The sequence below is a fragment of the Telopea speciosissima genome, chromosome 3, assembly GCF_018873765.1.
Source record: "Telopea speciosissima isolate NSW1024214 ecotype Mountain lineage chromosome 3, Tspe_v1, whole genome shotgun sequence".
Lineage (NCBI taxonomy): Eukaryota > Viridiplantae > Streptophyta > Magnoliopsida > Proteales > Proteaceae > Telopea > Telopea speciosissima.
The window spans coordinates 71,113,145-71,131,559 of NC_057918.1; the positions used below are offsets into that span (position 1 = coordinate 71,113,145).

Below are 18,415 nucleotides of genomic sequence, written 5' to 3' on the forward strand. Positions count from 1 at the left end.
TTAGTTGTGTGTCAAATTTCAAACTCGAAATTCGATCAAATACTCATCCATGTATGTCCATGCATCATTGTATTTTTCATCCGTCTCGTCTCTGTATGTCCATGCACCATTGTATTTTTCATTCGTCTGTGTATGTCTATGCACCCTCTCTTAGTCATTAAGTTATCAACATGTTCTAATAAGCTTTTTATGACAACCTAAATATCAGTCACATGGTTGCATACATTTGATCCTCCCTAGACCTTGCTAAACATGGGAACCTTATGCACCGAGTACGGCCTTTTTATAGCATGATGAAAGTTGTTCAAATTCGAGGAAACAAAATGCTCAAAAACCAAGTGAAGAAAAATGTGAACTTCTCCAGTTCTTCCTTCTCAGCTTCACATTCTTCCCCAGCCAGATCCATAGCTTCTCTCTCTTTTTGGAACTTTCGTTCTTCATTTCTCATCAAATGTGCACTTCTTTAATGTTCGACTCCCAAAATCTCAACGAATGTAAAGAAATATACTTTGCACCAAACAAACATCCATTTAACCTTCGTATACTTGTACCATGATCAAGGTTCAATGTTTCGATTTCGAGCCAAGTTTCATCGAAGTTCGTAACTGAAATATTTCGGGAGACACAAAATTTTCAGTTGAAACTTGGAAGGTTTCAATTGATGGTTTTAAGGCCTTAATGGTCAAATTAGTTTCCAAAACTTCCAGGAAACCTTATTTTAAGCCCTTTAAACATAATGAAACCCTTAAATTATAAATAAATAAATAAAAAAAAAAAAAACAAAACACATACAAAACGATAGTTTGGCTTTAAACCTTAGGTTGGTAATATACGGTGTACAATGATGTATACACATTTAGTACTATAACACATAATTCAATTAAAGCAACTAAAAATATGCTTTTAGGAATGAATAAACCATAAAATGAGAAATCAATTAAAACAACTAAAAATATGCTTTTAAGAATGAATAAACAATAAATGACAAATCATTTCATAATTATCAAATGTTATTTAGGATTTGTTACAAAGACATGGCTGAAGCTTTCTAGGAAATTTCCCTCATTAGAGTCGAAACTAGCAAAACCATACCGCAACAGACGGAACATTGCATTTTATACAAAGGATTTGATTTGAAACAATACCAAAATCTTAAACATGATCGAAATTGCAAAATTTCAGTTGAAACATTGCAAATCTCCAGTATCATAGACTGTTTCATTTTTGACAGGTTGCGAAACTGAAATATTTTGGTTGGTTTCACAAAATTTTGTTTTAGACCTACTACCATGGTTATCAACAATGTAACACAAAAAATTGCAGGTTCTTCTACAAAAGAGAGAAAAGAGAGCCTTTTGGTTTTGTTTATTGCACTCTAAACATCAAATAAGTCCCGAAACTGATATGTTTTAGAAGAGATAAAGTGGACATTCTTGAGTTCTCAAGCAAGCTTGACAAACGAAGGTGAGGGAGGACTTTTTGTTTACTTATTGGGAGGTCTTCAAACCTTCACCTCCCGCCCAGCCCGGAATAAAACCCAGCCCCCATTCTGATCCAAACATTTCTGCAAGCAGGGGAGATCCAGAGCATTGCCCCTTCTATTGGAGGCTTGGTGGCCTCGACCCTCTTGAGATTTTTTTTTTTTTTTTGGGGGGGGGTGGGGAGAGAGGGAATAGCTTCATAATGAGCTTCAATCGGCTAAGTTTCTACAATTTCCTGGGCAAAACAGCAAATAAGAGTAAAGGAAAGATTGGCAATGCTCTGAAATTTTTTGCCTTTGCTATCTTTTGGAGTCCTTAACGGCACCCGGTCCTCCTCTCACCAACATTGTCCCTATTATTTGGTTTACATAATAGAGGAAAACAATTATGACAAGTGAATACAATAACACGGGGAATCCAATAGAACTTCATATCTTGGTTTTTAGAATAGACAAACATTTTGGGACAGTGAAAAACCTCACACAAGACTATCTTTGTGGCATAGATGGAGTACCTAACTTCAGAGTAGTATCTAACTTTTCAACCACAGAATCACTATTAATGAAGAAACGATTGATTAGAACAACCTCAACTACCATAAACATACAACAAAACTACAAGTTTCTGATGAATCTCGTTTCCACAACTGTGAAAGCTCGTCATTTCTATTCACATGAAATTTAACCTTCCCTACAGGTTTATATCAATGCCAAACCCAAATTGTAGTTCTCTTTAATTTTGGTGTGAAACTGGTAATTAGATGATTAAGTGGGCAACAAACTCGACGAAGTGAGCATATAAAGAGCAAATGCAAGTAGAGCTAGCAAGCTATAAAGTGCATCAAGAGCCCAAGACAGCTCAAAGGGATACATAGTACCAAGAGAACATACTTTTCACATTATAGAACTAAATGGTGGCAGTTGACAGACTACATCGAAGCCAAAAAGGGGCATGGGATCTACAACACATCAACATCCATACTCCATTCTTGAAATCAAAGTAATTATGTATAAAAGTATCAGCTCTTGGGTTGCTTACAAACAAAACTTGGAATCTTAAACACTTCCATGTGTTAATGAATTCCAAGGAGAACCAAGACCAATTTCTGCATTAGATGAATTCAGAAAATTATAAAGAAAATCTCCACAACCCTCAAAAAACCAAAAATGGAGATAGAAAGAGGACAGGGGAACCATCATAACAAAGTGAAGCAAGATAAACTTATCTGCTCAGCCTTTGGTTCTCATGATTGTAATACTTCCTTTTCCTCCTTCAGTGCGGATTTTGGTTTTAACAACCACAGGCTTTCCAGAAAAAGCTGAAGTGGGATAAGAAACAGACGCATCATCATCCTTTTGCTTCGACTTTGAAGGGGGTGGAGTTCGAATCCGCTGGTTTATGTCCTTCAGAGTAACATTTCCATGGTCCCCCAAGGGCTTGATGAGGGCAAATGGATAGGCAACAGCAGATGACATCTTTGTGGGAGTTCGAATGAAAGACTTCCTACCTAAATACGCAGTACAAGTAGTTGTTCCATAATTTGGTGATTTTGGAGTTTAAACAGAACAGGCTACACTTTGAAGATAAGGAAAAGATCTATACCTTTAAAGATACTTCGAGGAGTTGGGGTAGAACACCCTTGTACCACATGAGCTTCCACCTCAGGTGGAAAGTTGCAGAACTCTAAGGGAAGCAGGAAAGCAGCACAATGTTAAAGAATTAATTGTGATACAAACTGGATGACAAGAAGTGAATGATCAAATAAAAGTAAACTGAATGATAGTGCTTCCATGAAGATGTTGCTGTCTTCTTGGCTAGTAAAGGAAAATGTGGTTTGAAAGAAAATAAAAGCTTCATCCTTTCATTCGGAAAGAAGCGGCAAGGGAAGGAATGGTGAGGAACCCTTTGCAATTATCAGGTTTGAGAAAGAGGAGACCCATGCCAACACAAGGTCAGGTTGGGTGTTAGGTGGGTTTGAGTCCTACAGTTTCAAATGGGGCCTCACACAGGAACAACTTCATAAACTCATATTTGTAAACAAAAAAGGTAATGCACCTGAAACATCAATTTGCTCATCAGAGGCCCCGGAGACATTCCTGTGGCTCATGCTTCAAAACAATTAATTAAATAAGGGAAAAGGAATTATTGGAAGTTTTAATACTTTTAAGTTTAAAGAAGCGTACATATCATCGGAGCTTAAATGCATTTCAGTGTCATTGAAGCAATTGGCAAGCCACCCCTCAGAAGACTGATCCAGGCTCTCATTACCAGAGGCAGACCTATCTTCTAACATACATTACATAATTATAACAGATCATAGTCTTTACAAATTCTGTTTGGAGACAAAATGAGTTTTGGCAAGATAAAAACCTGTGATTTCTGAAACCCAATCAGACGTTTCAGGTAAAGCTGCCCCAATTTGGTTCTCCCAATCCTGAATACAAAATACGATGCTTTGATAAGTAAACATGTGAACAATTCTGCCACTCATAGCACCCAAACACCTGTAATACATTTAGAAATAAACATCAATCTAACACATGCATTTCTGCTGCATGGAGAATATATCAAGACATCTATGATTGAGAATAAAAGTATGGCATACTAAGACTTCTGTGGTCGGAAAAAGTCAAAACAAAATCAATGACAGAACGTCTCCAATCCAAACACAAATTAGCCCTAAGAGAATGGTGGGTCTCAACCAACCTTTGATTTTACGAATGCAGATGAAATTTGTTCATCACAATAACAGGGATCCATATTACTTGGGTTGAATTGTAACATCCGTCTCCTTTTTAATTGCGATGAAGAATCCCTACGCTCTTCCTGTTCCTTGTTCATATTTTCTGAAACTCACTCCTTCAAATTAAAAAGAGGGCATGGAATGCAATTCTACATACATATATAGCAAAGATACAAGGAAAACAGAACATACTTCCACTGTCAGTAACATGGTATGCTAAATCTCCGCAATCTTTAATTGGGGTTGTTTCATCAAACATGTAGGAGAGACTTTCTTCATTTTGGTTTGTTACATCCCATAGACTATTAGAGATTTCTGTTTCAACCAAAAGGAGCCACTCAACATAAGATAGTTTCTCCCATGTGTCCACTATTAAAGGAAGAGCCACAACAAGGACTTACCGAAATGGGAATCCTTTTGGAGATAGTAGTCTTCACCTTGCCATTCCCATGGTTCACTAATAAAAATTTTGCAGAGGAAACAAGGCATTAAAATCATAAAAGTGGACCAGAAGTCACAAAATGCTCAAGTGTGAAAAGGTATAAAAAATCACAAGTGACAGAGAATCAAGCTGAAGTTCCACACACTGTGAAAGAACAACTAAAAACTAAAAGGTATTGGATTATTTTAGATCCAAAACTAGATGGCATGCTGCATTTTATTGCAACAGTAGGATGGACTTTAGGGGATAAAGCAAAACAAGTAAAGCACAAAACCTAGAGGAATATGCAGGTTAAAAAATGGCATTATAGTAACCATATGAAACAGCATTCACTGACATAGTAACAAAAACAGAGCAGTTTTACATTGAGTTGGGAATAAACATTAGATCTGGCTTCTAGAACAGAATAGAACATAAGTATGACAGCCATAGAAGATACTGAAACAAGTCCAAAGCAATAGAACATCAAATGCATGACAGAAGACCCAATCTGGAGTTTAGATCAGAAATTACTAATGACGGTAGGGGGATACGATTAACTGGAAGCATTTTCATCATAAATTCAGAAGTCTATACACATCAACCCATGAATTGAATCAGAAACCCAGAAACATATATAATCGTTCGCCGTCATAAAATTTGCATTAAACAAAGAACCCATCACACATGACAAACATATCTAACTCTACATTTCCACCCAAATCGCAGAACCTCAATTTGCAAACAAACCCATCAACCAGAAGCAGAAAATAAAAAGACCCACAAAGAAATTGATGTAATACTCACCCATCATTGTTGGAATCCATGTATTGAGTTCCACTACAAACTGGCGACGATGATTAAGAAGACCCAGAGAGAACCCAAGTCAATCCTTACTCACAACCATTTAAGAGACTAATACCAACCATTATATTGAGCGCAGCTTGAAGAATGCTAGAAATGCGTAGTCCGCCGACTGTCTCTTCCCTGGTTGTCTTTCTTTCTTCTTCTTTTTTGTTTTCTATTCTTTTTCTTTGCTACTAACTCTCTTCTCTCTTCAGTCTTTCACAGAAATATCGGTTAAACCATTGACAGAGAGAAGACTATCCATATAATCCGTTACTTGTGGGAATTTTATAGCAATTTATAATAAGTTTTCCAAAGTTTCTCATTTTGCAATTTCTTATAATATAGAGAAGTCCTTTCCTTGGACACTGTTTTCACCACAATCACACAGCTGCCACTGCAATTTTGGTTTTGGTCCTCTCTCTTTCTCTCTCTGTGAACGAAAATATTACAATTTTGCCACAATCATCTTAATCCTTCCTAATACCTTACAATGTAGAATTCAGATCCTCTACGGTGCGTTGCTTGTAGCGGCCTGAACGGTATAGACTGAGCCGCTTGTGCAATGACTGCCTTATCCCTATTTAAACGCCTTATCCGAGTGAAAGTAAGATGATCATGGCACGTGCAGTCCAATCTGCGCCGCACAAGCCGCTACAGGCAGCCCGCCATAGAAGATCTGGATAGAAACATTACTCATCCAATGATGGTTCGTAGAGATTAGACCATTTTGAATGGGCATTTTGGTCCTTGGGAAATAGCATTCCTGGTAAAAATGTAAAATGATGGTGGGTATAAGTGTAATTTTGAGTGTAGAATAAAAGAAGGGAGATGAGAAATGCCCTCTTTTGCTTTCATTAAGGTTATAGAATTCATAGACAGAAGATACTGTGCATAAACGAGAGGGAGGAGGGGAGAGAGACAGACAGACAGACAGAGAGGGGTGTACAGTGGGGCCCGCATCTGAAGCAGGTAAAAACGTGCTACCGCTTTTAATGCGAAAGCGTGCCGGCTGTGCAGGGAGACTGATACCACGTACCTAAATTTGGTAGCCCACTTCTCTTCTTCCTCCCCTCACCCCTTCACTTTTTCTCTTTTTCCGCTTTTTGTCCCTCTTTCTCCGTTTTCATTTGTGAAAAACAGAGCCCCTCAATTTATCGGCTTATGCTACCAAATTCTCATCTCATCCATCTATGGTTTTAGGCATCATATCGGTGTCAGTATGGCCGATATGCAAAGTTCAAAATCCAGGTATTGGACTCGGTATCGGTCATTGCCAAAACTTTTCTGAATCGGGATTGGATCGGTACAAATCGGTCAAGATCGGTCAAAAAACCCCCAAAATTGTTTTTTATGGATCGGGTCATGTATCAGTCAAAGTTAGTGGATGTTTCAATCTTGGGATCGGATCGGTCGATATTATCTGGATCGGATCGGTCAATATCGAATGGTATCGGTCAGTATTGGTCAATATCCGTCTAGATAATATAAAAAATTTTAAAAATAACTTAAAAACTTTTAAAAAATAAAAAAATATTCAGTCGGATCGATCAAGGATCGGATCAGATAGGCCGATCTAACTGAGTTGGCCGATTCAAGGAACGATCCAGTCAAACCTTTCTGTATGGTCAAATCTCGGGATCGACCTTGGCCAATCCAATCCGATCCAAGATTACAAACCATGCCGATATGTATCTGTATCGATCGATACTAATACTGGTATCAATCCGACATCACTCACTGATAGAAGTTCAAATTCCAAAAATACCCCTTAGTCCAAAGGGTATGGCAATGGTACATTTGAGGGTAAATTATCTGATACACCGATACATACTGCACGATATCAATTCCGATACCTAAATCTATGATCTCATCTCATCTCATCTCATCTCATCTCATCTCATCTAAATCTATGATCTCATCTCATACATGGTTGATGGTTCTAGTAATGTGTGTCTCATGGATGTTTACATTATTGTATGAAACTTTATAGGCTATAATAAGGGTTAGCTGGGTAAATGGGCCAAGGTTATATGGTCTGGCTCTGGCCTACTTGTTTTGGTTTAATTCAAACCTATGCCCAAACATGCCAGGCTCAGTTCCTTTAACCATTATGCTTTGAAGCTTTGGTATATATTCAAGGGAGAAAGAACGGTACTTGATCATGTGTGGTGTGTTGCCCCTGCACCTTGACACAGGGCCACACAAAATGACTGTTGCATTCCTATGAAAAGGTAGAAATTCCAAAGGATGCATTTGTCATTTCACGCAGTCCTGTACCTGGCACAGGGGTCATACGCCGCAAGCGACCAAATAGCATTCTCTTTCCCCATATTCAAATGCTTGTGACTTGTGATAATCCAGTTTAACCCATTTTCACCACTAAGTACAAATGATAATAATATATAAATGACAATATTTAATGGTTAATGAGTAATGACAATATTTATAGTCTCTATAGTAATAGTACTTCTCTAATTTATTGGGCAAATTCATAATGGATTAGTGGATGCCAAGTGTAATGCATGGCACAAGTGAACCAAGGAAATTAAGAATTTAATACAGATTTATGAATTCGGACCATTTTCTAAGTTGTAGTTCTTCTAGATTAGACCCATCAATGTCTCGAATGCAGTTTGTCTTGTACCATTATCACATTCTTTTTCATTTGTTTCTTTCTTCCTTTTATTGTCTTGGCTGAGAGATCTTCTGGTGGAAGGGTGTGGTGGAGGAGAAGAGGACCTTGTGACAAAGTATAGAAAAAAATGAAAGTTATCTATTAAAAAAAGGCAAAAGTTTTCATGCACGATCGTGTATGTACACGATCTGCATTAAATGCAGTCAGATTGACATTTATGCCTATCTGAAATGTCATAAAAACCCTTAGACCCCCTATTTGATGGACTTGATGGGAGAATCTCCCGTGTATGAATACCTTCCGCATTAAAAAAATAGAGTAATGGTCGGAAGTCATGTAAGAAGGATCCAGATCCTCTATTGCGTGGGCTGCCCCAACAGTCGTGTTGCATAGACACAAGGTGTTCCGCAATGACCGCCTTACCCCTAGCTGAGCACAACCCATGCCGTAGAGGCCGGATCTGGATTGTATGTAAGAAATATTTTAAGGGAGGGTTCGGCATGCAGCTGGCTTTCCTGGAGCTAGTGGTTGTGCCCAATAGAGAGAGCGGGAAGGAGAGGGCATGGGGACATTTCCATAGGACGTGGGAGAGAGACAGACTCAGGCTGGGTACAACACCAGCTTGCCCAACCTTTACCCATGTTTTAAGTAGGTCATGTGCCAAATTTCAACCCCAAATTCAATGAATTACCCTCTCATCTACTCTCATGTATGTCTATGCGCCGATGCACCCTATTTGTACTTTTGGATTTTTCATTCTTTATTTTGTTGTATTTCTTATGCTTTTTAATTAAAGATTCAAAATACGTTTTTATTAAGTGTATTAGAGGGCTGAGTTCTTTCCTAATAAACACCTAACTAGCCTATGGGTATGCCTATTAGATGACTTGTTTGAGTGACCAACAAATAAGTCTTGTGGGAAAAGACATGATCTGGGGCATATCTTTTGCAGACATCCCTTAGTGGTGTCTCTTCCTCTCTTATATAAAGAGAGGAGGTCTTGCTCATTCTTTATTAATTGTTTTTGAAAACATCTTTAGAAGCAAACCCCAATAAATACTTTTTTTTTTTGTGTTTAAACTTGGTCGGAGGGTGAGATCACCCGCGACTTTCGCCGGCGTCTGAGGACGCTTCCGGCGGCCACCGGCGGTGATCCATCCATCAAAATTCTCAGAATTCCGAGCTCTACCTAACTGTATGATTTGTTTCAACTTTCACCGGCTAAAAAAATCGGCAGAAAGCCTATGTCCGTACGGGTTTTCCCAAAAATTGAAAAAACCCTAAAAACTTAATTTTAAACAAAAAATTTCGATTCCCTTAGTATGATCTATTTTTTTTTAATCCATATAGGTTCGAAACGGATCTATGAAGATTATGATATCACATGCTAGAATAGTTTGATCCAAACAGGGACAAAACCATAAAAGCCAGGATCTCCATAGGGTGTTTAAGAACACAGTCAAATAAATAATAGAGAACATGGATAGAACCATTAACCTTGTTTCACATCCATAATGATGATGATCGCAGCGAAAAATAAAGACCAAAGATCTAGGTGCTTCCCCTCTATTCCCAAAGTAACTAGCTTGATGAGAATACCATATGCACAAAGATGATAAACACTGAATATCTCCCTCTCTTTCTAGAATGCACTACTCAACAGAAATTGATAACTAAAAGTTGTGACGGGTAGAGGGGGGACCTAGCTCTCTTTATATAATAATTCTTAGAGGGCTCCACTCAGCATAGTCCCAATAGGAATCTATCTGCCCACACTAAAGCCAGTCTACATAGGATTCCTAATATAACCCAATGACCCCCTTAATTAGGCGAATACTATAATTAGTCTGAGTTTTAAGTTATTTAATATTAATCCACAATAGGATTATTAATTCTATTCTAAATAGAATTCTAACAAATTATACTATGAAAATATGAATTACTTGGAAACCTATCCATTCATAAATTCATTATACCATGTGAAGTTGAGCGAATTTATAAATACTAAGGATATCAAAATATCATATATTATATATGATGTGGTTTTCCTTTATTAATGTCTTGCTGACCGAAATATTTGCCACATGGAATAAGGGTGTTAATTGGTGTTAATTGGTCCGATTCTAGGATATCGATCTGATTCTTTAATGGTTTTGACCTTAAAGGGTCAAGATTAGAATCGAACTAATAAGTTAATCAGTTCCAAATATGAGATTCGGGACCATTAACTATTGGGTGGGCCGATTCCAGTTCCTAATTGTTTCCAACTAGTCCAAAATTTAAAAATATATATTACGGTTCCAAATCTGAGATCCTGGACCATTAACTATTGGATGGGCCAATTCCGGTTCCTAATCATTTCCAACCAGTCTAAAATTTAAAAATTTATATATTCCCCAACCTATTTTACATATATTCAATAATATTATAATATGACATAATTTTAATCACATGAGATATGCAACTCACCATAAATTTTTTCCCTTAAAATCACGAAACTAGTTCAGATTACCTCTTGTCCAATATCCAACCAATTAATAAGTAGGAACACCACCACCCTCATAAATTAAGATTATTTTAAGGCATATTCTTAAGGTAACATTTCCAAATGGACTTTTAAATTAACAGTTGAATCTTTGATAGAATAGTATATGAGACCAAATGTATCAATTAAATTTTTTTTTTTGGTAAGACGGTATCAATTAAAATTAAAAGACTAAAAAAATAACAGGCTTGACCTTGGCTCTCATGATTTTAAATCTTAAGAATTTAGGATGTGAATTCATCTCAATTCCACTGGTTGCAATTCAACAATTCCTAATCGGTCAATTAGTTCTAGAACCGTTAGGAGACCAATAACTTAATTGGTAAATTCAGAATGGACGAATAACTTAATCAATAGATCCAGAACCACACAAATAATATAATACATAATATCACAACCCCACAAAGAGCCCCTTATGAGACTGGACCGAGCCCAATTTTAAATTTTTGGATCACGCGAGTCACACACTATGGAATGGATTGTCGCTCTCAATTGTCATTTAATTGGTGACCTCGGTCAGGTCAATTTATGGTAACCCAGTTGTTGTTAGGTTTGCCATCAGAATTCATGTCTGGAGAAGTGCTGCATACTCTGGCCCAATCCTCTCTGTCCCTCGATCTTGTGTCCCATTTTCTTTATTGGGCCACCTCGTCTCCACTTTCATGGTAACATCGCTTTCTCATTCTCTTCTTCTTCTTCTCCTTCTTCTCCTTGGCTTCGTCAATAAAAAGACACTGCAATTTCTCGACAATGGTGGCAATATCTTGCTGTTACCAAAGCCCGAGTGCAACTCCTTGGTTGGGAAATTTCATTGTGGTTCTAGCTCGATAATAAATTGATCTAAATCTGTAGCCTGATATTGAAAAAATCAAAATTGACTGGAAACCTAAAGTTCCTTAATGGTTTGGTTTTGGTCTCATTTAGATCGAAATCGATTCAACCTAACCAAAAAACCAGGCCAAACCAATGTTTGACACCCCTAACTGGTGGTGGTGGCAGGGAAATTAAGTAATTTTGATTTCATTTCTTTTTTAACATGTCAAATGACATATTTTACCCCTGTTACTAACACATGCTCATTAAAGTGGAGTGCATGATACCACTTGAAATTGATTTTAATTTCAACATTGAAACATGTTCTCAGCTATTTCACTCTTGGGAGAAAAAACGCCACTTGGGCACATGCAATGTGCTGGCCCTAGGGGTATCAAAATGGAGACCAAACTATGTATGCCAGATCAAACTGAACCGAACCGCACCGACGTCTTATCGGACAGCTTTCGGACTGGGGTATTACAACCCCAAATCTGAACCGAACAATACCGGAAACCGAAAGAATCACAAACCAAACCGAAACAGACTCAAAATCCCCGACGGCCATTAACCCACATTCTAATGAATAGATTCCAATTTACCAAAAAAAGAAAAACAAAAAAAGGACTTATCAACCAATACATATTAGCTTCGTAACTAATATCAGAATTGGGTAGGGTGAAATGGTCAAAAGAACCCAAGTATCGGTAGAGTATAGGGTAGGGTAAAAAGTATTGATACTTTGGGGCAAAACGATCCGATCAAGCCTGACACAATATTGATCGAGACCAATTTAGGTGTTGTCAATACCGATACCTAAGACCTAAGCTTCAACTGCTCAGGCAATGTATTTGTAATGCACGCTTTTCATATACCGAAACTTAGACAACAGTATACAAACAATCTTGACTAGGTTTGAAGTATCAGGTGATATTGCCGATACTGTACAAATGGTACCCGATACAAATACTTGGCTAATACCATATCGGTTAAGCAGGATTGACTAACATAATTAAACAAACCAACAAAAAAAAAAAAAAACACATTTTCATATAAAAATAAGGGACAAACTAGTCCGACACAGCCAATCGATGCCAATAACATATCAGTGTTGTACAGCTTTGGAAGTGATGAATACTCAATGATCAATTCCCGATCCGTTACGAATGCAGCATCGGCTACCAATTCCTTTCTAATGTGGGAAAACATAAGACAACTTATAAGATAAGACGTAAAACAGTTGACCCAAAAACCTAAATAGGTTCCAAAATAAATTAGAAATCAAATAAAAAACATGAAATCAACTCAAACCAACGCTTTTGAAAATGTATTCCTATTCTCGGTTCCATGTCCCGAACCAAACCGCAATCAGCTGACATCCTAATTTTTATATGATACCAAATCCTTCAACGGTTCAACCTATGGGTACTTGCCACTGACATCGACAGCTGATCGTGCTACTTATTCTTTCATTCCGGATTTTTATTTTTACAACTGAAGTGATCTCTCAATCTCACTGAGATTGTGCTGCTATTACTAGCAGAAGTATATTAACCTGCAGGCTACAGTTAACGATTGCATTTTCCATTCAAATTCAGAACTTCAGTGTTGCTGGGCCTACAAGATCTTGGTTTATACACCTATTTTCATGTGCTACAGAGAAAATGGTGCTCCAAGAGACATCAACCACCTGCTAACTCTGGAGTCCAGGCTCTAGAGTTCAGACGACGCTCACCGCTGGATTACATCTTTAGTTTTGGAATTCACATATCATCTCAAATCCATAGGTCTCCACCATCAGTGACACATCAAGCATTTCCAAGTATAGTATCAAATGCATCATCATAAAAAGGATAAAAGAAAAAGCCTACAGGAAAATTATCAAATGAACATGCATGGTAACAATTTCTAGCATTCTATTTTGATATCTGACAAAATGCAGAAAGGACTGCTAATGTCCTTGCACCAAAATCTGAAATCAAGTTCTGGATTCCTCAGTCCAGTTTGGATCTTTTCTTTACATAAAGGTAAAAGAGTATTAGCACACCACCAAATATTTAACTAAGGAGTAACCTACCCAGTATCTAATTTCTTACTTCAGACGGTCTCAGAGACCTCCAAAACTACCACCTGTCTGGTGCAGCATGGCATCTATTTCGTCGCCATCCTCCATCTCAAGCTGCCATGCAAGGCATAACTAATATTAGGATCACAAATTGTTTTAAAGACTAGCAAGTGAAGGGTTTTTGCACAATTCAGGAAGATACTTGCTTTAGTCTGCAAAATACAGACCATGAAATGTGCATGCTACAAGCACGACAACCATGAAAAAACTTTATCTTCTTCTTAGATAATTGTTCATCTTATGTTTGACTCAAAAGAATAACTATTATTAGTTCATTCACCTTATTTTTATTATTTAAAATAACTAATATTTTGTTCTTATATGCAAATGATGGCTTGCACAATGTGTGTGTGTGTGTGTGTGTGTGTGTGAGAGAGCGTGAGTGAGAGAGAGAGAGAGAGAGAGAGAACCTCATCAGGGGTTTGTTCGCCACGGAGTCGCCGACCATCAAACAAGAAGGCAATAGAATTTTGGTCTACAGACTGACGGTCACAGTAAGCAGTCATGAGCTTCCTTAATTGAGTGCTGCGTTTAATCCTGAAGAATACCTCATTTCCATCCTACAGTAAAAAAAAATAACATAACAGTACAAAAATGAAAATAAGATTACCAGAGGCAGGACACACTAGACTGGACCTCTTTGTGGTCCAGTCTTTAACTTTTTTGGAATCCACAGGTTACGAACTAATCTAGAACAATTCTTTGTGAAATACACAGGTAGTTAGGAAATTTACTATTACCAGGTTTCGCAGGGTGCTTCAAACTGATAAACTAGATGTTATGCAATTAATAACAAGCACAAATGTGATCCTTCATATTCAACTATGAACTTTTTTTCTGAGATGAAAAACACACGAGGGGGAAAAGATACAATTGGTCTAACCACCAAGAGGAAAGAGAAAAGAAAATCATGCATTGAATTTCAATAAATCTACATGCACTTCTTGATTGAATGCAAAACACATTTGAATATTTTCATTAAGCATCCCATTCACACAAGTCTTGAGTTCATATTGAAAATATTTAAACAGCAGCCAAAACCATGTATCTTCGAAATAGTTATACATTTGACACTTTAAAAAAACCACTCAAAATTCAAAGTGACAGACAATACATGTAATATTTGCTAAATAAAGAGCAGAGTAATAAAAAAAACTAACAAATAATTTGTCCCACAAAAATTAATTAAGCAAACTTTGGGTTGAAAAAAGTGAAGGATTACAAACTTGTGATTTCCGATCCCAAAACAAGCAACCCTGCAACAGTCACCACAAGGAGTACTTGCTTGGTAATAAGTGCTACCTTTAAATTTTATCAGCTGGCATTCCCACACTCCACAAAAAGATGAGAAACAATGGATTGGGATGCAAAGCATTTTCTCGCCACATCAAATTTATAATGATATAAACCACCATACATAATATCTACTATGGTCATGGTGGTTTTATGAACAATTACATCAATGAATTTGGAAGCATGGCATAAATAAGCTAAGCACCAAATAATGTGGTTAGTAACTTAAATGGAAAAACAAGAATAAAACACTATAGAAGCATGCTGCATTAGCAGTTTGTGCTAGAAAAATAGTGAAATTGGAAACAAACAAAAAACTGATATGCAAGTTCTCAACAGATGAAACATCTAATCAACCACGGAAGCTATCCCCAGAATCCTTTCCATACCACGTGGGATATGAGATATGATCGTTCTTCATTTACAGGAATCTACATCCCATGCCTCAATGAAAATTTGGATACAGAAGCACGGAAGATAACCTCAATTGCAAAGCTCCTCCCCTACCCCAACACCCCACAAAAAAAAAAAAAAGAATGGAACATCGAGGAAACCTAAACAGTAACCATTCTCAACCCTAAACATAGTTTCAAGCTCAAAACGACCGAAGAACAATACCTCAAACATTGATTTTCAAGTAACCAAAACAGTAACCATTCTCAACCCTAAACATAGTTTCAAAGAAACAGACAAGAACAACAACAACCCAGATAACTATGCTCAAATCACAGCCAGGAAAGAAAAATAATCGATTAGACTGTAAGGAAAAAAAAAAAAAATGTACACCTAAATAATTCCTCAGGTTCACATGTAAGCATAAAAAATTCCAAACTCCATAAAATAAAATAAGGGAAAAACGAAACCAAACCAAGAAAAAATACACAAGATATTCAGATTGGGAGATCTTACCTGACCCTTAACCTTGAGATTAATGTGAGCCCCTTGATCCATAGGCTTCTTCTCTTCTTCCTGGGCTCCAGACATCTTCAGAGATTTCTTCCTTAGTAGGGTTTCTACTGCAAAAACAAGATGAACAGTTACGAAAGAGAGAGAACAAGAAGCGCGTCTGGCTTGAAGACTTCGAGAAACAATGGGAGACTTTCCAACAAACCCTTTCAGCCTCTTCCATTGGGTATTTATATTTAAAAATAAGACGAAGAGCCAGCCCTAAAGGACAAAAAATTGTATTTTATATGAATTTGAAATCCGCGAAAAAAGGCCATTGACGAAGATCATTGATTCGCTACTACGAAAAGCTGTTTCAAATGGCCCACTCATAAAGGACGGCTGAAATTAATTTAAATGGAATCAAACGGCCGAGAATTTAAAAAATTGGTGGAAACTCGAGGTTGGACTGTTGGAGTGGAATGCAACTTGCAAAAAGCACATTCTACCCAAAAAAACAAACACTAGCAAAAAGCACACTTTTCTTGTACAAGAAAAATGAGAACTCCCAAATTTTTTAGTAAGGTATCTCCCTCCAGATTTTTTTTATGGAAGTATCTCTCTCCATATTCTTCCTTATCTAAGCCAATCCACCACGGTCCATATTTTTTTAGTAAGATATCCCTCTCCATATTCTTTCTGCCCTTATGGAAAAGCAGAAATCTCGTTCAAATCAATGCTTTGTGCAAACTTTAGAGGCCTAGGTAGAGTACCCTTACCTTTTTTTATTATTTTCCTTTATCTATTCTAAAAGGGTAAGAGATTGTTGGCTCGTTGTGTAGTGCTTACAGCAATGTGGTGACTAATTAGAACGCACAGATACGATTTTTCATTTCATGAGGGTAGGGTGGTACTTTTGCATGCTCCTGTGTCTAGGCACAGGAGTAGCAAGACCAAGTAACATTCATTTTCTCTTATAAATATAATTTGATTTTTGTATTGGAGATTAACAATTTGTTTATGGGTTCTATTATTTTTATTTTTTTTTGATGAAAGTGTAATCACACAAATCACACACCAATCCCAAAAGGTTAACCGACTTTAAGACCATGGAATTTGAGTTCTATTATTGTAAATTTGTTGTGGCACAAACATCTTAGATAGAGTTAGACAAATGATAATTTAAAAAACAAATTTCAAGGAAATTATCGCACGATATGATTTTCCTTAGTATATTGTTCACTGTTTATGATAAAGAGGAAAACATGTTTTTACAAGGCCATGAGTTTTCTCTTTTAATTTTGGCAGAAGACTTTTTTTTTGTTTTTTTACTTCACTTAAGGGCACTTTTTATTTAAAGTGAAAGCATTCAAAAATATATCTTTTAATAAAAAATTAATATTAAATTTTAAAATTTATTTGAAGTCATTTGCATATATTTTTACTGAGAAACAAACAAATCTGAAGACAATAAAGCAATGAAAGGGGAAACTAGAAAAAAAAAAGTTACTTATTCGTAAAACAAAGAAGCTTTTGCACTTAGTGGTCTACAATATAAAGGACCTTGGTGTTGATGTTGTGTCTTATATTATGCATGGCCCATATAATTATTGTTGGGTTTGTATAATTTTATTAGGTCAGTTCTGGGTTCTTTATATATCAGAGTAAAATTATAATTGTGTGGAACTTATTTCTAGGGTGTCTATTTATTGTCTTTTTGGGGAAAATCTATAGAAGATTAGACGGTGAGGTGGAGAGAGCTATAGTATTTTTTGATTAATAGAGAATTCTCAATTCTCTCAAATGGATGTAGGCATTTGTATCCAGCCACGATAAATTCTTTATATTTTGTATGTATTTTTATACGTTTCTTTTTCTCATGTGTACACTCTCATCTCAACAGTGGTATCAAAGTAAGCTTTGATAAATCTTCACAGATGGTGCGCTGAGATCCAGGGAACTAACATTGCGTAACAATCCTATAGAAAAAAGAGGGAAATTTATGCAAAATAGAAGAAAAGGGAAGCTTCACATGGGAGAAGAGAAAACAAGTGAAAGGAAAGCTTTGTGTAGCCCTAAGAGAGAGAGAGAAAAAAGAAGCTTCAAGTAGTCCTAGGAGAAAGAAAAAAGGGTGTTGAACCTCTTCTCAAAATCTCATGTGAGGAAAAGTATCCTACTATTTTTTTTGTTTACTCACCCTAGGCCTAGGAGAGAAAGGTGGGTGAGACCCATAGTGTCGAAAAGAAAAGGAGTGGAGCTTGGGAGACTATTTTGCAAATAACAAAAATTTCAGGGGTTTTTATAAAATATTTATTCGAAGGTTTTCTAGATGTTGCAATCCATGAATAGTGCAAACTGGATACATTCAGCTTCATTGGTGTAGATTGCATAAGTTCAAGCAAGATCAACAGTGATCAGGTCTAATCAAATTCATTGAGGTTGATGACAGGCAAGGAGGGCAAAGATCGAGTAAATCGAATCGTAGCTAAGGGTTTAAGCCTCTCCATAGAATCTGTCAATAGCCATAATGACTTCATATTATGGCAACAACGACGAAGGATATTTTCACGCGGAATGATCAAGGCTTTCAAGAAGAAATTAGACGAGCCTGAACAAATGACTGAA

General features: G+C 36.9%; 2 protein-coding genes and 1 long non-coding RNA gene across 4 annotated transcripts; 1 reads left to right on the forward strand and 2 right to left on the reverse strand.

The window, feature by feature from the left end:
• Window positions 1-2,298: 2,298 nt before the first annotated feature.
• Window positions 2,299-5,556, reverse strand: LOC122654811 (protein XRI1-like). 2 transcript variants are annotated; one of them, XM_043849070.1, is made up of 9 exons: window positions 5,453-5,556; window positions 4,626-4,681; window positions 4,417-4,539; window positions 4,188-4,327; window positions 3,852-3,915; window positions 3,665-3,764; window positions 3,537-3,577; window positions 3,084-3,164; window positions 2,299-2,988 (listed from the first exon to the last, which is right to left on the reverse strand). In XM_043849070.1, exons 1-9 carry the CDS (start codon window positions 5,470-5,472, stop codon window positions 2,711-2,713), a joined length of 903 nt encoding a protein of 300 aa, XP_043705005.1. In that variant the 5' UTR covers window positions 5,473-5,556; the 3' UTR covers window positions 2,299-2,710. The 2 variants fall into 2 exon arrangements, with proteins under 2 accessions (XP_043705005.1, XP_043705004.1); XM_043849069.1 differs by having other exon boundaries at window positions 3,665-3,767.
• Window positions 5,557-6,400: 844 nt separating this feature from the next.
• Window positions 6,401-14,151, forward strand: LOC122654813. The gene is made up of 2 exons (XR_006331968.1): window positions 6,401-6,434; window positions 13,996-14,151. It is a non-coding gene; the product is annotated as an uncharacterized LOC122654813 (long non-coding RNA).
• LOC122654812 (small ubiquitin-related modifier 1) lies at window positions 13,368-16,013 on the reverse strand. The gene is made up of 3 exons (XM_043849071.1): window positions 15,815-16,013; window positions 14,023-14,172; window positions 13,368-13,666 (listed from the first exon to the last, which is right to left on the reverse strand). The coding sequence occupies exons 1-3, from the start codon at window positions 15,887-15,889 to the stop codon at window positions 13,595-13,597; spliced, it is 297 nt and encodes a 98-aa protein (XP_043705006.1). The 5' UTR covers window positions 15,890-16,013; the 3' UTR covers window positions 13,368-13,594.
• Between the last annotated feature and the right edge of the window lie 2,402 nt (window positions 16,014-18,415).

Bases quoted from the DNA above. Each gene is read 5' to 3' on its own strand.
- LOC122654811 (XM_043849069.1), bottom strand. From the start codon at position 5,472: ATGGATTCCAACAATGATGG. The intron at 4,328-4,416 runs GTATGTTCTGTT...AGTGAGTTTCAG, and splicing joins CCATGTTACTGACAGTGGAA to AAAATATGAACAAGGAACAG. The intron at 2,989-3,083 runs GTATAGATCTTT...CTGCGTATTTAG, and splicing joins TCCTCGAAGTATCTTTAAAG to GTAGGAAGTCTTTCATTCGA.
- LOC122654812 (XM_043849071.1), bottom strand. From the start codon at position 15,889: ATGTCTGGAGCCCAGGAAGAAGAGAAGAAGCCTATGGATCAAGGGGCT. The intron at 14,173-15,814 runs GTAAGATCTCCC...TTTTTACTGTAG, and splicing joins ATCTCAAGGTTAAGGGTCAG to GATGGAAATGAGGTATTCTT. The intron at 13,667-14,022 runs GTTCTCTCTCTC...CTTGCATGGCAG, and splicing joins GCGAACAAACCCCTGATGAG to CTTGAGATGGAGGATGGCGA.